This window comes from Mauremys mutica, chromosome 4 (genome assembly GCF_020497125.1).
Source record: "Mauremys mutica isolate MM-2020 ecotype Southern chromosome 4, ASM2049712v1, whole genome shotgun sequence".
Lineage (NCBI taxonomy): Eukaryota > Metazoa > Chordata > Testudines > Geoemydidae > Mauremys > Mauremys mutica.
In genome coordinates this window covers 32,797,253-32,817,497 of record NC_059075.1, presented here as the reverse complement: position 1 = coordinate 32,817,497, position 20,245 = coordinate 32,797,253, and the positions used below count along the sequence as shown (strand labels likewise).

At 39.6% G+C, this 20,245-nt stretch overlaps 1 protein-coding gene and 1 long non-coding RNA gene across 9 annotated transcripts in view; one reads left to right on the top strand and one right to left on the bottom strand.

Annotated features, from left to right (window-relative positions):
• The window catches only part of FOXN3 (forkhead box N3), a 318,212-nt gene that overhangs the window by 132,301 nt on the left and 165,666 nt on the right, over positions 1-20,245 (bottom strand). For all 8 annotated transcript variants that reach the window (XM_045014705.1, XM_045014703.1, XM_045014706.1 and 5 more), the window contains one exon: positions 1,252-1,388. In XM_045014705.1, the coding sequence (XP_044870640.1) occupies positions 1,252-1,388 (137 nt within the window). The remainder of the gene's footprint in view (positions 1-1,251; positions 1,389-20,245) is intronic.
• The window catches only part of LOC123369298, an 85,853-nt gene continuing 66,104 nt past the window's right edge, over positions 497-20,245 (top strand). The window contains exon 1 of the long non-coding RNA XR_006578990.1: positions 497-1,084. This is a non-coding gene — a long non-coding RNA (uncharacterized LOC123369298). The remainder of the gene's footprint in view (positions 1,085-20,245) is intronic.

The following is a 20,245-nucleotide window of genomic DNA, read 5'->3' as shown; positions in this document are numbered from 1 at the left end:
GAGTACTAATGGCCTGTCCTTTTGCCAGGCAACAAACAGCCTTGTGATGCAACTGCACCTGTCTCAGCTATGCGTTGCTATGGAGACATTCTAGTTACTATGGTTACCATCACGCTAATCGCCTAGCAAGGGCAGACATACAGCAGTCTCCTGCGAAAGCCCAGCTGTTCCTCCCAATCTCTGAGTGAAGATTGATTGTCTGGCCATGTGATGGAATGCACTGCTCAGCAGAGATGCACAAGAACTTCATTAACGTTACTTGAAAGAAATTACTTCGTGCATCGCCACCTCCTTGCAGGACAAATATTAGACTCATATTTTTAAAAAAGAGTATGCTGAAAAGACAAAAACCATCAAAATCACTCATTAATCCAGAGTGCTAGTAGTAGGCATTCTTTTAAAGTCAGACAAAAATTCCTGTTGATTTTATGGGGTTTAATACAAGCATTTCATGAGGTCCTAGTGACAAAAAGGTATTTCTGATCAAACCAAGATTTGCTAGAACATTTTAAAATGTAGATTCTATACAAGCAGTTAAAAGGAAGCAGATCTATTGAGAACCAGATATTTACTTCTCTCCTTTGTGGGTCAAAATCTTAAATGCTCTCTCCTAGCAGCTAACACTTCACTTCTACGCAATGGTCAGATAAACACACCTATTTCATTACTATGGGAGAATGAAAGCCCCTATTGTTCTCCACTGAACAGCTCTGAGATAAATGCAAGCACACGCACTCACCTACAGAGCATGTAGTAACCACAACAAAAAGAGGTTTAAATCACCAGATGTAGGGTTTACATGGAGACTTGACAGTTGCATTGACAACACAGTCTTAAAAGACTACTCAATCAAGCTCAAGAGAAAAATAATTCACTAGCACACTGCTTGCTAGAGAGTCAGATATTTTTATCTACTGAAACAGGACAAACTGATATTTTAAAGCTTCCCATTTGCTTTTGCATGTGTTCATTTTACATTTTGCTTTTGCTGAGAAATGTTATAAATTAGCCATGGAAACACTCCTCCTCCAGACTATGGATTTATTAGGATCAACATGTTGCCATCATCCAAGAGATCAAGAGGGTAAGGAATACTGTAAATTAAGTAAAGGATTTGACCATTATACTTCAATATTTTGTTCACCACCATATTGTCATAACTATTGTGATTAGTTATGTTTAATGTCTTATCCAAGAAGTACAGTTCAATAGCATTAATAGTCGTTATAAAAGGTGTTCTAGTTTTCTTACCTTTGATATGCCTGAGGAGATGTGGGAGGTGTATTGAACACATGTGAATATGGATGATAGGGTGTCTTTTTCAAAGCCTGAATGAGATTTTGTCTGTATTCTGGGTCTATACACCACAAGGACCCCTTTCCAATACTCTGCAAAGAGAAACAGTAAAAAAAAAAAAAGATAAACATGATCTAGTTCATAGCCGCATGTATAAGCAATATTTTCACAGGAAAAACAGTGGATTTCTTTTTGCTTTTTGACAGAAATGAACAGCGTTTGTTTGCCAAAGATTATTACTCCAATAATGAAATATTTCAAATTTTATTTAAAATAAGGTTTTCAAGGGAAAAAAACCAAACTATTGTCACTGTTTACATTCTTAATGCTGGTGAAACGATTCAATAATATCTGGAAATTTCCCTCCTACTCCAAACTAGAAGAACTACAATTTCTTATTTTTCCATGTCAACTTTGAAGACAAATAGATTCCCCTTTAAAAGTGAATACAATGTTATTTTTTTGTTTTGCTTGTAAAAACAAAACAAAAAACAAAAAACAGGAAACAGGGATAAAAAGGAAGAGTTTAAAACACCCTAGCAACTGTTTTAAAAATAAAAGGACTTAATCCTTCAGCCACATGACATCCATGCAATTCTACTACAAAAGAAAATTAATCCATACACTATTTTTCTGAGAAAACAAAACCAAAAAAATCCAATATAATCAGAGTTTAAGTCATTTAAGGCTATTGAGGAATTTTGATTGGTTAAATCAGCAGCAACTTTAATTAACCTTTCTGGACACACTGAAAACTCTAGCAGTCAGTCTGTGATGGGGAAGCCTACACCAAAATTCAATATTTATTCTGTAGATCAAAGCAATCCTTGTATCAGTACAATCAAAGGTCAGAGTGCAGATATTCTGAATCGTTCGGTTTGAACTCTTTAAAAAGATGTAAAGCGAGTCCTAAACTGACTTAGAAAAATGTCAGTTCAGACACAGAATAGGATGCTATTTTTTTCACTAAAAGTGTCCAAAACAAGATAGGTAGGTCTGTAAAAGAAACTCATAAATAAACAGCTGTTCTAGTTACTGATTGCTACAGAGGTTGCAGGCTTTCAAGTAGCCTACCATACTGAAGTCATTTTGGTAAGATTTTTGGATAAACGTTAGCTGTTTTTCCCCCCCTTCTGGAAATAGTCAAGTTACACTACAATTTCTTGACACTTACTCTTTCTCAGTACTATATCTAGGTTTGGCAGAATTCAATTTTTTGTTTTTGTTTTTTTAATAATTTCAACAAATATCAATGTTTGTTTAACCATTTTGTTCTATTTTAATCAATTTATTTTTTCACAATTCTGCAAAATTATTTCTTTTAAGCTTTTTTTTATTTTCATCATGGGGGGGGGGGCTAGACAATAATTATATAAGGACAGTAGATGCTGAAATTCAAAAAGTTAAAGCTCCATAACAGGTAAAACACAAGTTGTCAACATCATGTCAAAATATACAAAGTAAATATCCTTGAATCAAACTCTAATGTTCTAAAGAAAAACGCTTCTTGCTTTGCCTATCTGTAAATTTTGATGATCACAGATGGAAATATTTTCTTGTCGGTTTGTGTGTACACAGTGAAATTGATGTTTACTAACATTTAGCGACAAAAATCTCGTCTTTCCAAGCCTTTACTTTAGTAAAGTAAGATCATCAGTATATTAAACTATGTGTTATGATGTGTCCGCAGTGGAGTTAAAAAAAAAAAAGCAGCACTCTGAAATTAGTACATAACTAAAGCTGGGGGGGGGGGAACCACTTTTGCTTTTGGAAACCCTGTCATGTTTGTGGAACATCATCAACTTTCAAAATGTTGCCTTATCCTACAAAGATACTTCAAGATTCTTTACACAATATACAAGATTCTTACAAACCTTCCTCCAAACTCACAATCCCCCGACCCTGTTCCTGCATCTGGATCTGTTTGAGTAGATCCTTGAGCCTTCACAAAGCCCCACTCACTGCAATGGACTCCCATCTGAGAGCAGTCTTCTACCTTCCTGGAGCTCATTGTGGGATCCAGCCCTTAAGCTTGCAAAATAGATACAGCTGTAGACACACGTATGGGTGTTCAAGCATACTGCCTCAGTCTTGTTGCATTTTACATCCTATTTGTTTGCCTATATGTTGTCTTAAGTGAAGTAAGGCTCCCTGGATTATGTCTGGAAAGTGCCTACCACTCTGTTGATCCTACAGAAGGAGTATTTCTCACTTTTACCACAAGTTAGGAAGAATCCTTGTGACCCTATGCTTGATGGGCTTTCCAGGATGATCTTAGCTCAGTGGTCCCCTAACTTTTTACCTCACGCCCGCCTCTTTACTCCTCCTCAAGCTGGGGCCAGGAGTGGGTCCATGGCTCCGGGAGGGGGAACGTGGACAGTGGTAAGGGGGCAGCGGCTGGGGCCACACCTGGGGGTGGGGCCAGGGTCAGGAGTGGAGCTGAGGCCAGGGGCTAGGGCCCCAGCCATGGAGCCAGGAGCGGGGCCCCAGGCGCAGAACTGGCAGCCAGGGCCGGGACTGGAGCCAGGAGCAGAGCTGGGTGGCACCCCATCCCCACCCCGTATGAAGGCTGGCTGGGGCCTCAGCTGCACCTCCCAGAATTTTCCTCCATGCCTCTCTAGGGGGGCACGCCCCACATTTTGGAGACTTCTGTCTTAGATTGTACATATTGTACCCATGTATCAACAATATTCCAGCAGTGGCAATGGAATGGCCTGATGTTTCCATGTTCAGAGAGTTTAACACAATGGCTGCTTGAGAGTCCAAAACTAAAAGCCTGACTAATTTCCATCTGTCTACTTACAAGCCCTTTTATTTCAGTCAGTCACCAAAATCATTTAAAAGCATTTTAAGTCAGTGTAGCTGTATTATAATACTCAGCTCTTATGTAGCATTTTTCAGTTATACATCTTCCAGCGCTTTACAAAGGTCAGTACCATTATTCCCATTTTACAGATAGGGACAGCAGAGAGTGGGACAGTGACTTGTCCACGGTCACCTACCAGACCAGTGGCAGAGCCAGGAACAGAACCCAGTTTTCCTGAGTCCCAGTCCTGTCTTCTACCCACTAGGTAGAGTGAGAAAGATGTTAATATAGTCCTTTTAAGAAGAATTTACAAAGCAGAGAGCATTTTTAGAGGGAAAAACTTGCTGTAATCCTTAGTATCCAGAACATGGAAAAACTTTTTGAAAGTTACATTTAAGGGCAATCAAGCTTCAAGAGATCCTTTTAACATTACTTTAGTACATTTATGTGTCTATTATACAGTTACTTACACTATTTATATTCTCTATGCCATTATTTATTTTTGGTTATATACACATACACAGCTTTTGGTCTACCAAAAAGAGACTACACTTCACTTATGTACTGAAAATTATTGCATATGAAGTATTCAAAAAATGCTGTGATACACTAGACTACCGCAGTGAGCTTGAGATTCAGGGTTCAGTGAAACTAGCTGTGCTTTTTAGCAGCATCCGAATTGATAACTGACATTTTGCATTCAGTCTTCAAACATTATACCAGATGTCAAACATCAGTTCAAAACAGAGCCAGGTTTACTTGAAAATTTGTTTGTTCAGAGACGCACCAAGGATTGCAAATATGAGTTTCTTATCACAAGAGTAATTACACTTAATATCTCAATGAAAAAATGTTAATGCTGATTACCCTGTTGTGACCTTTAGTATGTAGCTTCTAGCAGAGTAAGACTCTTCTACAAGGTGGTTAAATTAGAACTTGGATGCCTGTGTTTTCATCAGATACAGAGCATCTAACAGCAAACAGTAAACCAACTAATTATACAGAACTGGAAGGTGTTGCAAACGTAGGATATGGCCCTATAAGGTGGTGAGTATTCCCTGACATGAAGTAGTAAGCGGCAGTTGAGGGAGCTTGGCCTCTTAAAAAGTCGAGACAGAAATACAAACACATTAAGAACAGGGACAAGCAGTAAAATGAGATTAATCCTGGAAATGTACAACAAAAATACAACCTGAAAAATACAAATATTCAATAGGAGGGAGATACCTTAGAATCAGTAAATATCAAGAGAGAGACCTAAGGTAGGTTGATAGCAAAGATACCTAGGTACTTATACAGCCAATCACTTCAGAATGTAGTCACTGACACACATGTGAAAGAGAAAAAAATGGCCTGCATATGCTGTCTGCCCCGAAGAACAAGAAGCCAATTGTCTCCATCTGTACAACACTGGTCATGCCCCAAAAGCTGCAGACAGTTCTGGACACCTCAAGATGTTAGCGAATGGGAAGGGGGCAAGAGGATTTATGCTATGAGAAACACGTGCGGTTTTATCTGAACAGCATAAACACCAAGGAGAAGGAAGTGTTTTAAGGGAGTAAATCTAAGGAAAATAATATCTCATATTCATGACATTTGTCCATTTGGGAGGAAAAATTAGTAATCGTAGTAACTTTGAAATACTGTTTATACATATTCTGATTTTAAATCTAACAGCACAGAGATTTTTTTTTAAAAGGTACAAGCTGCCAAGTACCTCCTGTTACTTACTGTGCATCCATAACTTCCAAAGTTAATGGAAGTTGAGAATCCTACAGGATTAGGTCTCTCATAAAATAACCAATAAGAAAGAAGTTTTGTACATTATATATATTGGGTTCATTGATGCTCTCATTTACATCTGTGTAGATGAGGAATAATTCCAATTAAGGATATGAAATTGCACCAGTGGGGGAGGTGAAGGAGGCAAGATCTGTAAGAGACAAGTTAGGTTGATCCTATATGAAAAGGAAACACTGACTGAAGAGTTTTTCTTGAAATCGTCACTGAATCTGAGTTTGCAATTTAGCAAATAATTTTTTAGCATCTGTATCTCATTTTAAATGTATGGCCTTTGGTTTTTTTTAGTAATAGCATAGTCACAGCAGAAACAGGGTATGTATTCAAAAAAAATATGAAGCAACATTTGGTTAAGAGTATACTTCTTGACAATCAGAGAGTGAAGAGTTTCTTAACTGGCTGTTTAGCTGAAGGACTAGTTTTCCATCAGAAAGCAAGTCAGTGGAATTATGACCAATCATTTAGTGATTAATTTCCATCTTATGACATTTGGTGTGCTGCTCCACTAACTCCTCCAGTGTCAGAAGTCAATAGCGTCTCCAATCAAAAAAGAGAAGGGGGGTAGGGGGAGAAATGCTTGGATTACATTTGTCTCCTAGGAAACAAATGACTAAGGAGTGGATAACAACTCCCTGATAATCTTAACAGTGGAATGTTTCAAACTCCTTAACAATGCGTCCTCTCAAGGCTAGAAACAGTAATCTTATCCAGTCCTGTTTTTCACAGGTTATTGTTTTACAGAAGAATTTAAAGGTTAGGTGCAAAAGGACTCAATATTATTGGATGTCTCCTCTTCCATGTCCAGGAGGAGTAGGGTGACCAGACAGCAAGTATGAAAAATCGGGACCGGGGGTAGGGGGTAATAGGAGCCTATATAAGAAAAAGACCCCGAAATCGGGACTGTCCCTATAAAATCGGGACATCTGATCACCCTAATGAGGAGAATATAATCTTTAGACTGGTTCTCTCCCTTTTAATATATTTCTAGTGAGTTATAATTTGCTAGTGACCAAAACTGATTTACACTCTGAAGTGATAAATATTAAAAAGGCTATAAAGTTTTCAATAATATGACATACTTCATGCCTCCATTCTGTCAAAAAACATGGCATTCATGTGTGAGATGTATGTAACAAATATATGTAAAGATTTTTTTTTTAAATAAGGCATTATGAATCTTCTCTCACAAGATTCAAAGGAGGTGGGCGGGGGACGATTCCTCACCCCTATTTAAAATTTGCCCTAACAGGCCACATTTAACATAGCATATATATTTGTCGGAATTTCTTTTTTAGAAAATGTAGAAAGTATGAAAAAGTGATTTAGTTTTTGAAGGCCCTACTCTTTGTATTTATAGTGAGCAATAAATCCCACAATAAAAAGGAGTGGGCATCATTGCCCTTTGGATTACAAAACTGCTGCTTCTCACTTTTTTATTATATATTATAAATAGGGCTGATAGTGCCACCTATTATTAAGGCTGCCTGACACTTTCCATTATAAGACCCTGTATTCAGTTGCTGGTTTACATGCTGGTTATTGGCGAGGCAGATTTAAAAACAAACAAAAACAAAAAAACCAAAAAACCTTCAATCAAAATTGAGAGCCCTTTTAAATAATGAGGCAAGGGAAAGAAATGTTTTTCCCATTTTAAAATATTCTGGGGACCTTTTCTATGAACAGCTCTAGCACTCCTATGCTTTGGAGCAGGACTTGAAATTTGGTAGGAGTAGCCTTTGCATCAGGAATACGACTTTTGCAGTACCCAATTTTGGCCAAATTATAGACCTTAAAATAAAATAAAAAACAAACAAACAAACAAACCACACCTCAGTTCACACATGCTTAGTAGAGACTTCTTAGATTTTAGCAGATCCTCACTAAGCATGCTCAAGCTTCTGACAGCTCCATGTGCTAACCAAACTGTACATGTGCCATCGCCACAGAGTGACTGCATGCTTCTTCCATCCTAGGGTTATGGGGTGAAGCCTGACTTTCCCTGTAATAGCTGCTCTGGGTCAGGGTAGGGTGGGGCCAGTCAATGGAACTGACTCCAGAGAAGACTCTCTCTCCTGTGCTCTCAGTGACTTGCCTGCTGGCACACTGAAGGAGGAAGCTGTATGATTTGAGAGCAGAGTTAGACAAAAGCCAGACCAGCAGGATGGAAAGGAATGAATTAGGACCAAGAGTCTAATGAGAGGCCTGGTCTACACTAGGGGGTGGGGTTGATGTAAGATACGCAACTTCAGCTACGTGAGTCGAAGTATCTTATTTCGACTTACCTCCCGTCCTCACTGCGCGGGATCGACGGCCGCTGCTCCCCCTGTTGACTACGCTACCGCCACTCACTCTGGTGGAGTTCCGGAGTCGACGGGAGCGTGTTCGGGGATCAATATATCGCGTCTAGATGAGACGCGATATATCGATCCCTGATAAACCGATCGCTACCCGCCGATCCGGCAGGTAGTGTAGACATACCCAGAATGGCAGAGGTTGGGCGGGAGGGAAGAGAAGAGAAACTCCGATTGGCTGGACGAGGTAACTGGAGTTAGGAACCAGTGTGGGGGCAATGGGAAACAGATCTGACAAGATGTTGGAGTCAAGGGGAAGAACTGAAACTGGCTGGGCAAAGCGACTGGGACAAGAAGCCAAGGATGGGGGAAGACTTGAGCAAGGAGCCAGAGAGAGGCATGGGAGACGGAGACTGGATGAAGAGTTTGTGGAGAAAGACTAGGACTGGGAACCAAGGGGAAATGGGGAGACAGATCGGACGAGGAGCCAGGAGCAAAGAAGCTAAGACAAGGCCAGTATGGAAGGAATGGAGAAGAAGCGGTTATGCTTGTAGAGAACAGGTAAGAGTCTGTGCCCACTAGACCATGCATCCCTTCAGAACCTGAAGTGGAATTTATAATTCCCAAGTCTCACCATTCCTCTGCTGTCAATAAATATACACGAAGCCACTGGAAAACCTTGGAAGACCCTCCACCCTCTCTAGTGCTGGTCAACAGTACAAGGACAACCTATTGCCATCAATTATTCCATAAACTCAAGTGGCAGAGGTCTGGGCAGTGTATCTAAAGGTTCTAACTCTGTTGATGACCCATGTGGGTGTCAATATGACGCCACATCAAAGAATTTCAGGGTTTTTTCAGTATGTTTTTTTTTTAATTTAAAAAAAAAATCTAGGAAATTACACACAAAAGCTCAGTCAAGCCTATAGAAATTGGAAAACGCCAGATTAACGTTGCCTGTGCAACCTTAATTCAGCCCCCTTGTGCATGTGTGTTATGACACAGTCTTATTAAGTGATCACATACCCCCCCCCCCCACAGGACCTTTGCATTATTCAGTGCACAGGATTAGCTTGCAATAAATAAGGAACAGGGCTACATATTGAACTACATATTGAACAAAAAGCAGAAAACAAAATAGCAGGTCATTCAGTGAGCACCGTCCAGCCTGTGCACTGAATCAGACAGGGGTCCTATGGAAACAATAATACGTAATCATGTAATAAGATTGTATCATAATGTATAAGGAAGACAAAATAAGGAGGCAAAAGAGGGGAAAATTACAGTTGCAGAAGTATCCATAATTGTGGCATTTCCTAACTTTTGAGTGCTTGACTTTGCAACCTTAATAATATTCTTTAAAAAGTAACTTTGTCTCGGTAATATTATTTGTATTATTTCAGATATATTATGGAGGCAGCAGTAGCTACTCCACAGTTAATGTGGAGTATATTAAGTCAAGCATTGAGATGCGCAGGAACGAAATCATTTTGTGATGCAAGAAAAATCATGTAGTATGTTACTAAAATAGGAAGTGTACACACACAAGGTTGATATCTCAACAATAAATGCACAGCCATCTGATAAATAGGTACACTGAGATAAATAGCTCAAATAGTTGCCTTTAAACATAAAATATTCTGACATAAAAAATAAAAAAAATAAAAAATTATGCTCTTTTCTTTCCCTCTTTCCTGAAGCACTGGAATGGGTTACCTAGGGAGGTGGTATAATCTCCTTCCTTAGAGGTTTTTAAGGTCAGGCTTGACAAAGCCCTGGCTGGGATGATTTAGTTGGGGATTGGTCCTGCTTTGAGCAGGGGGTAGGATTAGATGACCTCCTGAGGTCTCTTCCAACCCTGATATTCTATGATTCTATGACCGCCTCCCCCGAAAAAGTGGTATTTCCCCTCAGAGTTACACGGTGGTAAAGCCAGGACAGGTCTTTGACTGGTAACAAATGTAAGGGTAGACATCTCATGATCCAATAGAGCTAGAAACCAGAATCTGAATAGCGTTAAATTATGAGTAACTCCAGTAACTTCAATCGATGTGCTCCAGATTTACACCTACCTTGGCAATAAACATGGAAGGTACCTGAGCAACTACAAAGCTTATGCAGCATGAGTAGGAGCAGAATTTGATCTAGGAGCTTTATTCCACTAGGGAGTGGAGGTGGGGAAAGATTTCCCTGCTATCAAGCAAGTTCATCACTTGGTTCAAGCCCGATAAGTCCCACATTGTCAGACCTTAAAATTATGGCATTAGGATTGAATTTCTCTATCGCTCAAAGACCAGTCTGAATTAAGGGTAGTTTTGGAGAACTTGAGGCTGGGATAGACCACAGCAATGTCCTGCTTTGTCCTGAATGATACTGCCATCCATAGCTAGGAAATGGCTCAGAATACATTGAACCTGCTACATTACCAGCTAAAGCACCTCTCCTGGACATCAACTAGTAGAGGCATTTTACTGGATAAGAAGGTTGAAGGTTCACATCTCTGGGTAGCTGGGAGGAGAGAGAGAGAAAAATAAGGGAAAGAAGAGAGATTTAGCTAGTACAGGTACTTGCCACCCCATCCCCACCATTGCCCCAGAGTAACTGGCAGCAAGTGACCTACCTTGTATCTAGCACAGAAAGGAGGATAGGATAAGAATTCGGAAGTTTAGTTTAAATTGATGTGATTTCCATGCTCCTTTGGCCACATCCTACTATTAATCGAAGTCAAACTACTCACTGAAGTCAGTGGGAAGTATCAAAACAAAACAAAAACCCACAACCCTCTTACCAAATAATGATGATAATATAGTGTATAAATATATATTGTAACAAACTCCCAATGATTTACCAACATGCAACTTATGTACCACCTCCAAATGGCCCAGAGGCTAGCAGAAAAGCCAGAAAAGAGATGATTGCGCTTGAAGCGGTTATAGATGCTAAGAACGTAAAAAATGTATACTTCAAAGCAACCCGCTTCCCACTCCTCCTCATGCTAACATTCACCTCCTTCTGACACCTCAACTTAAAAAAGGTATACCAACTTAAGTCTTCAAACTACCTTAAACGTTACCTCCCACTGACACGCTGTGTGGCTTGGGGCAAGTTCGTATACCTTTCTACCTCAGTTTCCACTCTGTAAAATGGAGCTAATACCATATCTACCTCACAGGGAGGTTTGAGAGGATCTAGTACCCATATAGCTTTTGAACAGGCAGAGTGCTATTTAAGGGCAGTTGTTGCATGATCCTGAATCTTGGGAGGATCACAGTTACAGCCAAATGAATGGATTAGAGTGGTTTTCAACCAATGGTACATGGACCCTTGGGGGTCCGAAGACTATGTCTAAGGGGCCTGCGAAAGGTTGTCATTACCATAGAACAGTGGTTTTCAACTGGGAGTCTGCAGACTATGTCTAAGATTGCCATAGGGTCCATACCTCCATTCAAAATGGGTTCCGCAAATGAAAAAAGGTTGAAAACCACTGGATTAGAGCTTCAAAAACACATCCACTGCTTAGGTTTCTCTGGTGTTGCAGAGGTCACAGACCCATAGACAGATGCCCCAATCCAGGTTTTAGGGATCTGTTTCCAAACAGAACTCCTTAACAGATTGCTATTTAGACTCCACTATTTTCAGAGAACCGAGCTGTCAAGAGAGTTCTCTATCCTCCCACTCTCCCCACTCCCAAGGGAGTCAGTTGTGGGTCTTTACAAAAACCTGAAGAGGACGCATTCAGAGACAGACAGATTGTGGGTTGAGGGGAATGTTATAAGACCCAACCCTCCAAAGAAGTCACACTCAGTATTGCCAGCCCCAAGTGTTCAAAAATCATAAGTCAGTACACACACTCCGCTCACATATACATCCAATAAATCATGAGATAAGCTACAAAAAAAAAATCATGTTTTTTCAAGTCTATTAGAGTTCTTTATTTCTTTTCCAGCTTGTGAACCTTTAGGAGTTCCCATTTTCAAGCTTCTCACCCGCACCATGAGGGCTAGACTTTTTTTTTTTTTTTATAAATGAAAGCTGACATTCTGGTGTATTCACATTACTCCAGAGTTCAGAACTTGAAGAAAAACATTAAACATCATAACATGAGATTTATAATGAAGTTCCAAGAAATGGCACCAGTGAAAACTGGTGCACTTTTTGCAGCATCATTAGCAGATGCTACACTTGTCCAGTGTTCTAAAACCCTCTGGTAATGACGCTCATAAATTACCCATTGGAATGTTGTACAGCGCCTGTAGGTGACGCATGCTGTACCAGGCACATCTGAACGTCTCATTTGCTCCCAGGGGCTGCAGTGTTTCACTTTGACCTAATAAGGCAGTTGTCCAGGTGAAAGTAAATCCAAAGAGCTAGATGACACAGATACACAGTCAAACTTGGGTGCCTGCAGTTAAGTACCAAAATCCATATTTAGGCAGTAGAATAAGCAGTCTTCTTTTCAGACATGCCAAGCACCTGGAACTCCGGTTGACATTAGGGATCCAGCTGTGAAAATGTTGGCTATTCGTCTGGTACTGAGAGCACATTCAGGTTTGCCATGCAAAAATGAAGCCATCAGACTATTCTGCTCAACTCACTGAGCTTTAAAGTAGGGTCAGAGCTGAATCCTTGCTGTTCTAGAGATATTGGTTGCATCACCAGCACCATAAGGAAGAGTATAAACGTAATAGGTTCCCAAAAAATGACTGAGTTGAAAGTATTGTTCTGTTAAGAGGCAGTAGTTGCTGCAAACAAACATATTATTCCAGCATTCACTCACCACCTAGCATTGTAATCATTTGAATTATGAAGCAATTTCAGAAACCTAGACTCAGTGTTTTTGAGCTGGTTCTCAAGGAAGGCAAGCCAATATAAATAATTCCTCCTAAATGCAAGTTCCTCCTCCCCTACTTTATAAAATGTCTATTTCATAAGAGCAACAAGAGACATTCCAGGTACGGCAATTTGGAGGAAACTGCACTTTTTGAATGCTTAAGAGCAGTTTGCCTTCAGCCTTGCAGTAATCTCTCAGAAATGCACTCGAGCGAAGGAGCACTTGCTTAAATAATGGATTCATTTTCACTAAAACAGAGAATGCTGGGGAGTGGAATTTTTTAAAATACATTTTGCAATGCAGCATGGATTACACTTCCCTCATCAAATATGTCACTACTCCTGGAGATCTGAAAACTTAGTAGCAGGAACTACTGGAAATAAGCAGCTCACAGTCATAGAATTCAACAAATCAAGCCTACTGTGACCATTTATGTCTTGTTGAATCAGCAATGCAGCACCCAGGGGTTGCCAAGGGCAGAGAGGCTTTTCCACATACAAAGGGAACTTGTGCGAATGCTACTTTGAAAGGCTGGCTCTGTTCTATTCATTCTCAAAGACAGTGACACTGAGAAAAGTGTGCTTTCCTTTCCTTTCAGCAGTCTCTCCCTCACTTTAGCTCCATCTAACCTTAATGGCTGAGCATCAACTGCTGAAAGGGAACTAGATAGGAGTTCCAGTGTCTTCATGTAAACCTGGGGGGTGGGAGGGGAAATCTATGCAGCTGCAAATTAAAAACACAAGAACTTGGTAACAAGCTACAGCATATTGATACCAAAAGGGGGTAAGAGTGCATTATGAAAATCTGTAACCATAAATTATCTACTTGGCAAATGGATAAGCTGAGGCTGCATCTTCCCAAGTATTTGTTAACCATTAGCAATGATTCACCAGTCAGCACTATTTAGAGGAACTTCGTCAATTATCTTTATTCATTGATGTTTTAAGTTACCAAACCAGAAATCCAACATATAAATGATTAGCCTCATTTGTGTACAATTGTTTCTGTAGTTAATAACAACTAGGTAGGACAAAATACCAGGTTAGCAATCAGCATTCTATGACAGCTGTGCAGCTGAGGTGCTTGCATTATTTTTTTTTAAAAAGTGAAATCAGCTGCAGAAAGACACAGAGCATTAGAATTGTCTGAGGCTACTTTACCAAAGAAACACACTGCTAGGCAATTCTTAAGGAAACAAAAAAAACAAGCAAACCCATTGCCAACAATTGCTATTATTATAAAACACATTCCTTAGATCCACTGTAATCTCACAAAAAATTACAAATAGCCACTCATACAATCAGAGTCAATTTTCTACACACCCTGAATATGTTTCTAATGTATAGGGCTGAAATTCTATATGTAATTTTTACAGTTACAATACAGCACTTTACAATGATTTTAATGATGGCAACAACTGCACAGTAAGCATTTAATTTTCATAAACCTTCACATAAAAAACAAGCCTCTGAACTCAGAAGTTGTAGAAACAACCCCTGTAACTCCATATTAAAGTTTTGTACTGTTCCTGTCTCAGGTTGACATGCACAGAAAATTCAAGTAGGAGAAATATCTGCCTTTTAAAAATGAAACTAAAAACAACCTTTTTCCTCTTCTGTTTTGAATTCCTCCTCTGCAAACTGGCATGTCATATCTCAGTTACAAGGACAGAGTGAAAAAAGGCTTCTGCCTGGTTAAACATGACCCTTGATTCACAAGCACATGTTCATTTATTGTTTGAAATTAAGGGCATGATCCTGTGAGATGCTGAGCAATGCACAAAATCAAGCTCCAAGTTAGTTCAAGTCAAATATCTTTGGGAGTGGGGAGGAAAAGAGAGACTTATTTTGATCTGAGTAAAAACAACCATGATAATAGTAATACACGGTCTCAACCACCACAGTCATGCTTTGCTTTTTTCTAGATGCCCATCATTTTTGATACTTTAAGAGTTTCAGTGAACGGATGGGTGAGTAAAAAACAAACATTGGTACAATGAGTCACGATTCTAATCATTAGACGATACTAAGTCAGAAGACCTGGACTCCATTTTTGACTCTACCACTGATTGTGCACCCTTGGATCAGTCACTTCACTACTCAGTACCTCAGTTATCCCTCAAGCTATAAAACTTACAACTGCTGTAGAACAAAAGGTAATGTAATTTGAGTGTCAGGTTCTTGAAATGAAAAGCATTATTAAGTCTAAGCAAATCTTTCATAGGACTGAACAGGAGGCTACCAGAGCATGGAATCAATGCTGCAGGAATATGAAGGACTCAGATAGTAGTGGAGAAGAATACAGGACAACTAGGGAAGAAAAAAGAAAAAAAATAGCCAACATCATGGCACCTCATTACAATTAAGTGAAAGGAAAAGCTATTTAGTTATAAGTAGGGCTGTCAATTAATCACAGTTAACTCACACTATTAACTCAAAAAATTGTGATTACAAAAATTGATCGCAATTAATCACAGTTTTAATCACACTGCTATACAACAGGATACCAATTGAAATGTATTAATTATTTTTTATTTGTCTACATTTTCAAGTATATTTATTTCAATTACACCACAGAATACAAAAAAGTGCAACTTACAAATGTAGATTTTTTGTGTGTTACATAACTGCACTCAAAAACAAAACAATGTAAAACTTTAGAGACTACGCATCCACTCAGTCCTACTTCTTGTTCAGCCAAATCACTGAGACAAACAAGTGTTTACATTTGTAGGAGATAATGCTGCCGGCTCCTTATTTACAATGTCACCTGGAAGTGAGATCAGGCACTTGTATGGCACTTTTGTAGCTGGCTTTGCAAGGTATTTACGTGCCAGATAGGCTAACCTGGCACGTAAATACCTTGCAAAGCCAGCTACAAGAGTGCCATGTGAACGCCTGTTCTCACTTTCATGTGACACTGTAAATAAGCAGCCGGCAGCATTATCTCCTGCAAATGGAAACAGACTTGTTTCTCTGAACAATTGGCTGAACAAGAAGCAAGACTGAGTGGACGAGTAGTCTCTACAGTTTTACATTGTTTTGTTTTTGAATGCAATTATTTTCTGTACATAATTCTACATTTGTAAATTCAACTTTCATGATAAAGAGATTGCATTACAATACTTGTATTAGGTGAACTGAAAATACTATTTCTTTTGTTTTTTATAATGCAAATATTTGTAATAAAAAATAAATATAAAGTAAGCACTGTACACATTGTATTCTGTGTTATATATTGAGTTCAATTACTTGAAAATGTCGAAAACACGCAAAAATATTGAAATAAATGGTATTCTAATTATTAGCAGTGCAATTAATTGCACAATTAATCATAAATTTCTTTAATCATGTAGTTAATCATGATTAATTTTTTTAAATCACTTGACAGCCATAGTTATAAGGTCTTTTTCTCCTGCAACAGTAAGTGGCCTAAAAAAAAACAACAAAAAAACCAAGCACGTTGCAAAAAAGTTGGCTCTTTGCACTGCTAAGCATTTGATAGTTTGTTTTACTTTCAAGTAGTTTGTTTTACAATGTCCATGTTCCTATTTAAGTCTTAGCACACTTGTATATTCTGTCAGGGTGAAATTCCCACTGGTGCAAAGGGTCCATGAAAAGCCTTCTGTTCCACTCATGTCCTGCAGTGGGGTTGTGCATGACAACCTCACACCTGCGACCCCTAGAATTGATCTCCAAGCCAAACCATGCAGGCCAGCACAAAGAACAACAAAGGAGGTGGGCCACAGAAAGAACTCTGGGATCTGTCATTTCATAGATCTATTTGTGTGGGATGTCTACAGCCAATGGAACAAAGATACTGACATTGATACTCCAGGGCACAGGCGGGAATAGCGACTGCAAGGGAGGAGACGTGGAGAATTTGGGTTTTATGCAGGTGAAGATGAAATTCACCTATACTGATTTGGGATCTCAAGAATATGTAAACAATCCTCTTTTCAGCTCACATTTAAGGCATGTGGAAACAATTAAAAGGAAAGTAGGCCAATGAGACTGTTGTACCAATTTCACTCTCCTAATTAAATTAGTGGGGAGTTGCATTTGTGTAACTGAGGTTAGGATTAGGCCACAAGCAAACAAACCAAGAAAAAAAATCAAGAGATCATGAATTGCTGTCAAGAGAGAATCCCCTCACCGCACACCCATTAAGTACAGGGACCTTGTTCTATCTGGGTCATTATAATACCACATCAGGCATGGTTTTGCATCATTCTTTTACCATGATCCCATACTGTCACCTGTGACATGGCGAGGACAACTCCTCCGTGATTGTCCCCAACATGTAAGTTACCTACAGCCCGAGTGTATGTGCAGCAAAGCACAGAACTGCATTCTAGAGAATTCACGTGACTTCATATTGGATTATGTGTTCCCTGCCCTGGTAAAAGAAGAGCTCAAATATTGTGACTTCTTCCATAGCCTTAGTAGATGTTGCAGTATCTCTCATGACACCAGAGCAGTTGTTTTCTACCTGCAGTCCACAGACTATCTAAGAGGTCCATGAAAGGTGGTTGTTACTATAGAATAGTGATTTTCAACCTGTGGTCCACAGACTCCTGATGGTCTGCAGACTATATCTAAGATTTCCAAAGGGCTCCTCGCCTCCATTTGACATTTTTTAGGGGTCCGCAAATGAAAAAAAATTGAAAACCACTGCACTTGTTAAATCAATGTTAAAAATTGTTAGGTTCTGTTGTGGAAATCTTGCAAGCAACTGGGAAATTAAATGTCATTTAGTAACTGTCCTTGAACCATGTCTCGCTTTTAAATATAGAGAAACAATAATGAAAGAGGCAGATCAATAAATAATATGGAACATTTATATCACACTTTCCACCTATTGCTAGTACTTGCCCTCTACAAAAAAAAAAAAAAAGGAGATAACATTCATTAGCCCTCCTTTAAAGAAAGAAAAAAATTGAGGCCACGAATAAAAGTTAAATGTCTAAAGTCACAAAGTCAATGGCAGAGCTGGGAATAGAACTCAGCAATAACTTCCAATCCAATGCTCAAACTAGGGGCCATGCTACTTACCCCCTCGGCAGGGGCACTCATTTGAAGAGACACTGGCCTTAGCTTTTATCACAGAAGAAAAAAATCCATTTTCTTGCATAACTTTTCCTTGAAATGCTTTACTTTGTAGCATATGCAACCCTAGCAACAGTTTGAAATGCAACCCTTCACCCAACAGATGTTTAAAAAAATTATTCCATGTTCGTATCTGGGTCAAAAGTTAAAGGGTCATTTTTAGTCTACTAATACACCAACGGCAAAAAAAAAGCCACTGAGTGACTTTCAAGAGGAAGGGGTTAGCAGCCAGTAGAGAGGGGTGGGATGGAGTAGGCTGAACTAAATCCATTAGTAGTGACAACTAAAAACAGAAATAAAGAGCTGACAAAAGCTAATGGGTCTGCACTGATTTTTCTTCCCATAGTCATTTAATATAGGGTCTTTCTTGATCAATATTTAGTATTGTTTCACCTGACTTGAAATGGGACTAGCAAGCAAGTGCTTTGATAAATGGTTTGAAAGGTTGCCCTGCTTTGCAGTTTTCCAACTGCCTCTGTATTCTTTTTGGAAACACAGTTTTGTAAACTCCATAAGCAACATTCAGCAGATTAACTGAGCTTTGCCACTCACAAGAGTAATATACTAAACAGGAGCCATTTCTCCAGTAAAAGAAACACCTCAAAATGTCCTACCTCAAGATACAAGTGCGGTCTGTGCTGATAAAAGTAGGTCCTACACATAATTTTTGGCCAAACTCTGTAGTAAATTCAAAAATAGCTCTTGTTTTTCCTCTTGCCATCCCACATCAACCAAATACAATAAAATTAATGGTGCAAAAAAACCTAGAAGGAAAAAAGACTTCACATCTTGCCAAAACCTCAAAATCCTATTTTGTGTAAACCTTCCTCACCTTTGCATGTCATCTCTCCCTATGGTGCGTCACATCATGCCTAGATAAGAAGTTAATCAGGGCAAGGACTACATTGGAGATTTTCAAAGGCACAAAGGGCAGGGGCTTTCAATGAGTGTCAGGAGTTGACTTTGAAAATGCCCCCATAAGTCTTGTATCAGAGGGGTAGCCGTGTTAGTCTGGATCCGACGAAGTGGGTATTCACCCACGAAAGCTCATACTCCAAAACATCTGTTAGTCTATAAGGTGCCACAGGACTCTTTGCTGCCCACAAGTCTTATATTCTTTCTAAAGCGCCAGGTGATTATAGGGCAACAGAGAAAAGCTGAATATATTAATAAGGGGTTTGGCCATGCAAGCACCATATGACGAAGACAAAGACGTATAGGCCTAAAAACGAGGGGATTAGTTATAGCTCAAGAAAAGGTATGCTGCTTAAACAACAGTAGCTGGAGGTATCACATCTGTGGCAGTCAGGAATAATGACTCCAGGTGCTCATCTCCGAAGAGCATAGCACGCAGATGCTGAAACACAGCTTTTGCTTCCAAAATACAGCCCTCCAACTGAAAGCCAGGACCACGGCATGCCCCCATTCCAGATGATGATCACCACTAGCAGTGCAAATGGGCCCCTTCCCACTGAGGGAGCACTGACACCCATCTTATGGATACCCCTATATAGGATCACCAAGATAAAGGTGGCTCACTGCCTTCTGCATAGAATTGCTGGAGGAGAGATCACGGTGACCTCTCATGCCCTCCTCCACCACCTCTATGCCAGATGGCCAAAACGGCAATGCAGTTTAGGAGAGCGGTTCACTTACCAAGTGGTTTTTAATTCTTCCCTATAAAAAAAAAAAACGTGTTATAGCCAAACCTGTTTCAGAAATCTACAAACAATGACATGGGAAGCGTGGACAGACTTAGGCTGGTCTACACTCAAAATGCTGCATTGGCCACAGCTGCACCACTGTAGCACTGAAGTGAAGACACTCCTAGGCCAATGGGAGATCTTCTCCATTTGGCGTAGTCAATCCACCTCTGCGAGAGGCCATAGTTATGTTGATGGCAGAAGCTCTCTCACTGACATAGCACTGTCTACACCAGGGGTTAGGTCAATATAACTATTTCGCTCAGGGGTGTGGATTTTTCACACCTGAGTGACGCAGTTATACCAATATAAGTCTGTAGTGTAGATCTGGCCTTAGGGTACTGTGAAAAGGTACTGCCATTCCCATTTCCTGCCGAGCGACCTATATAAAAAAGGCCCTATATAAGCCT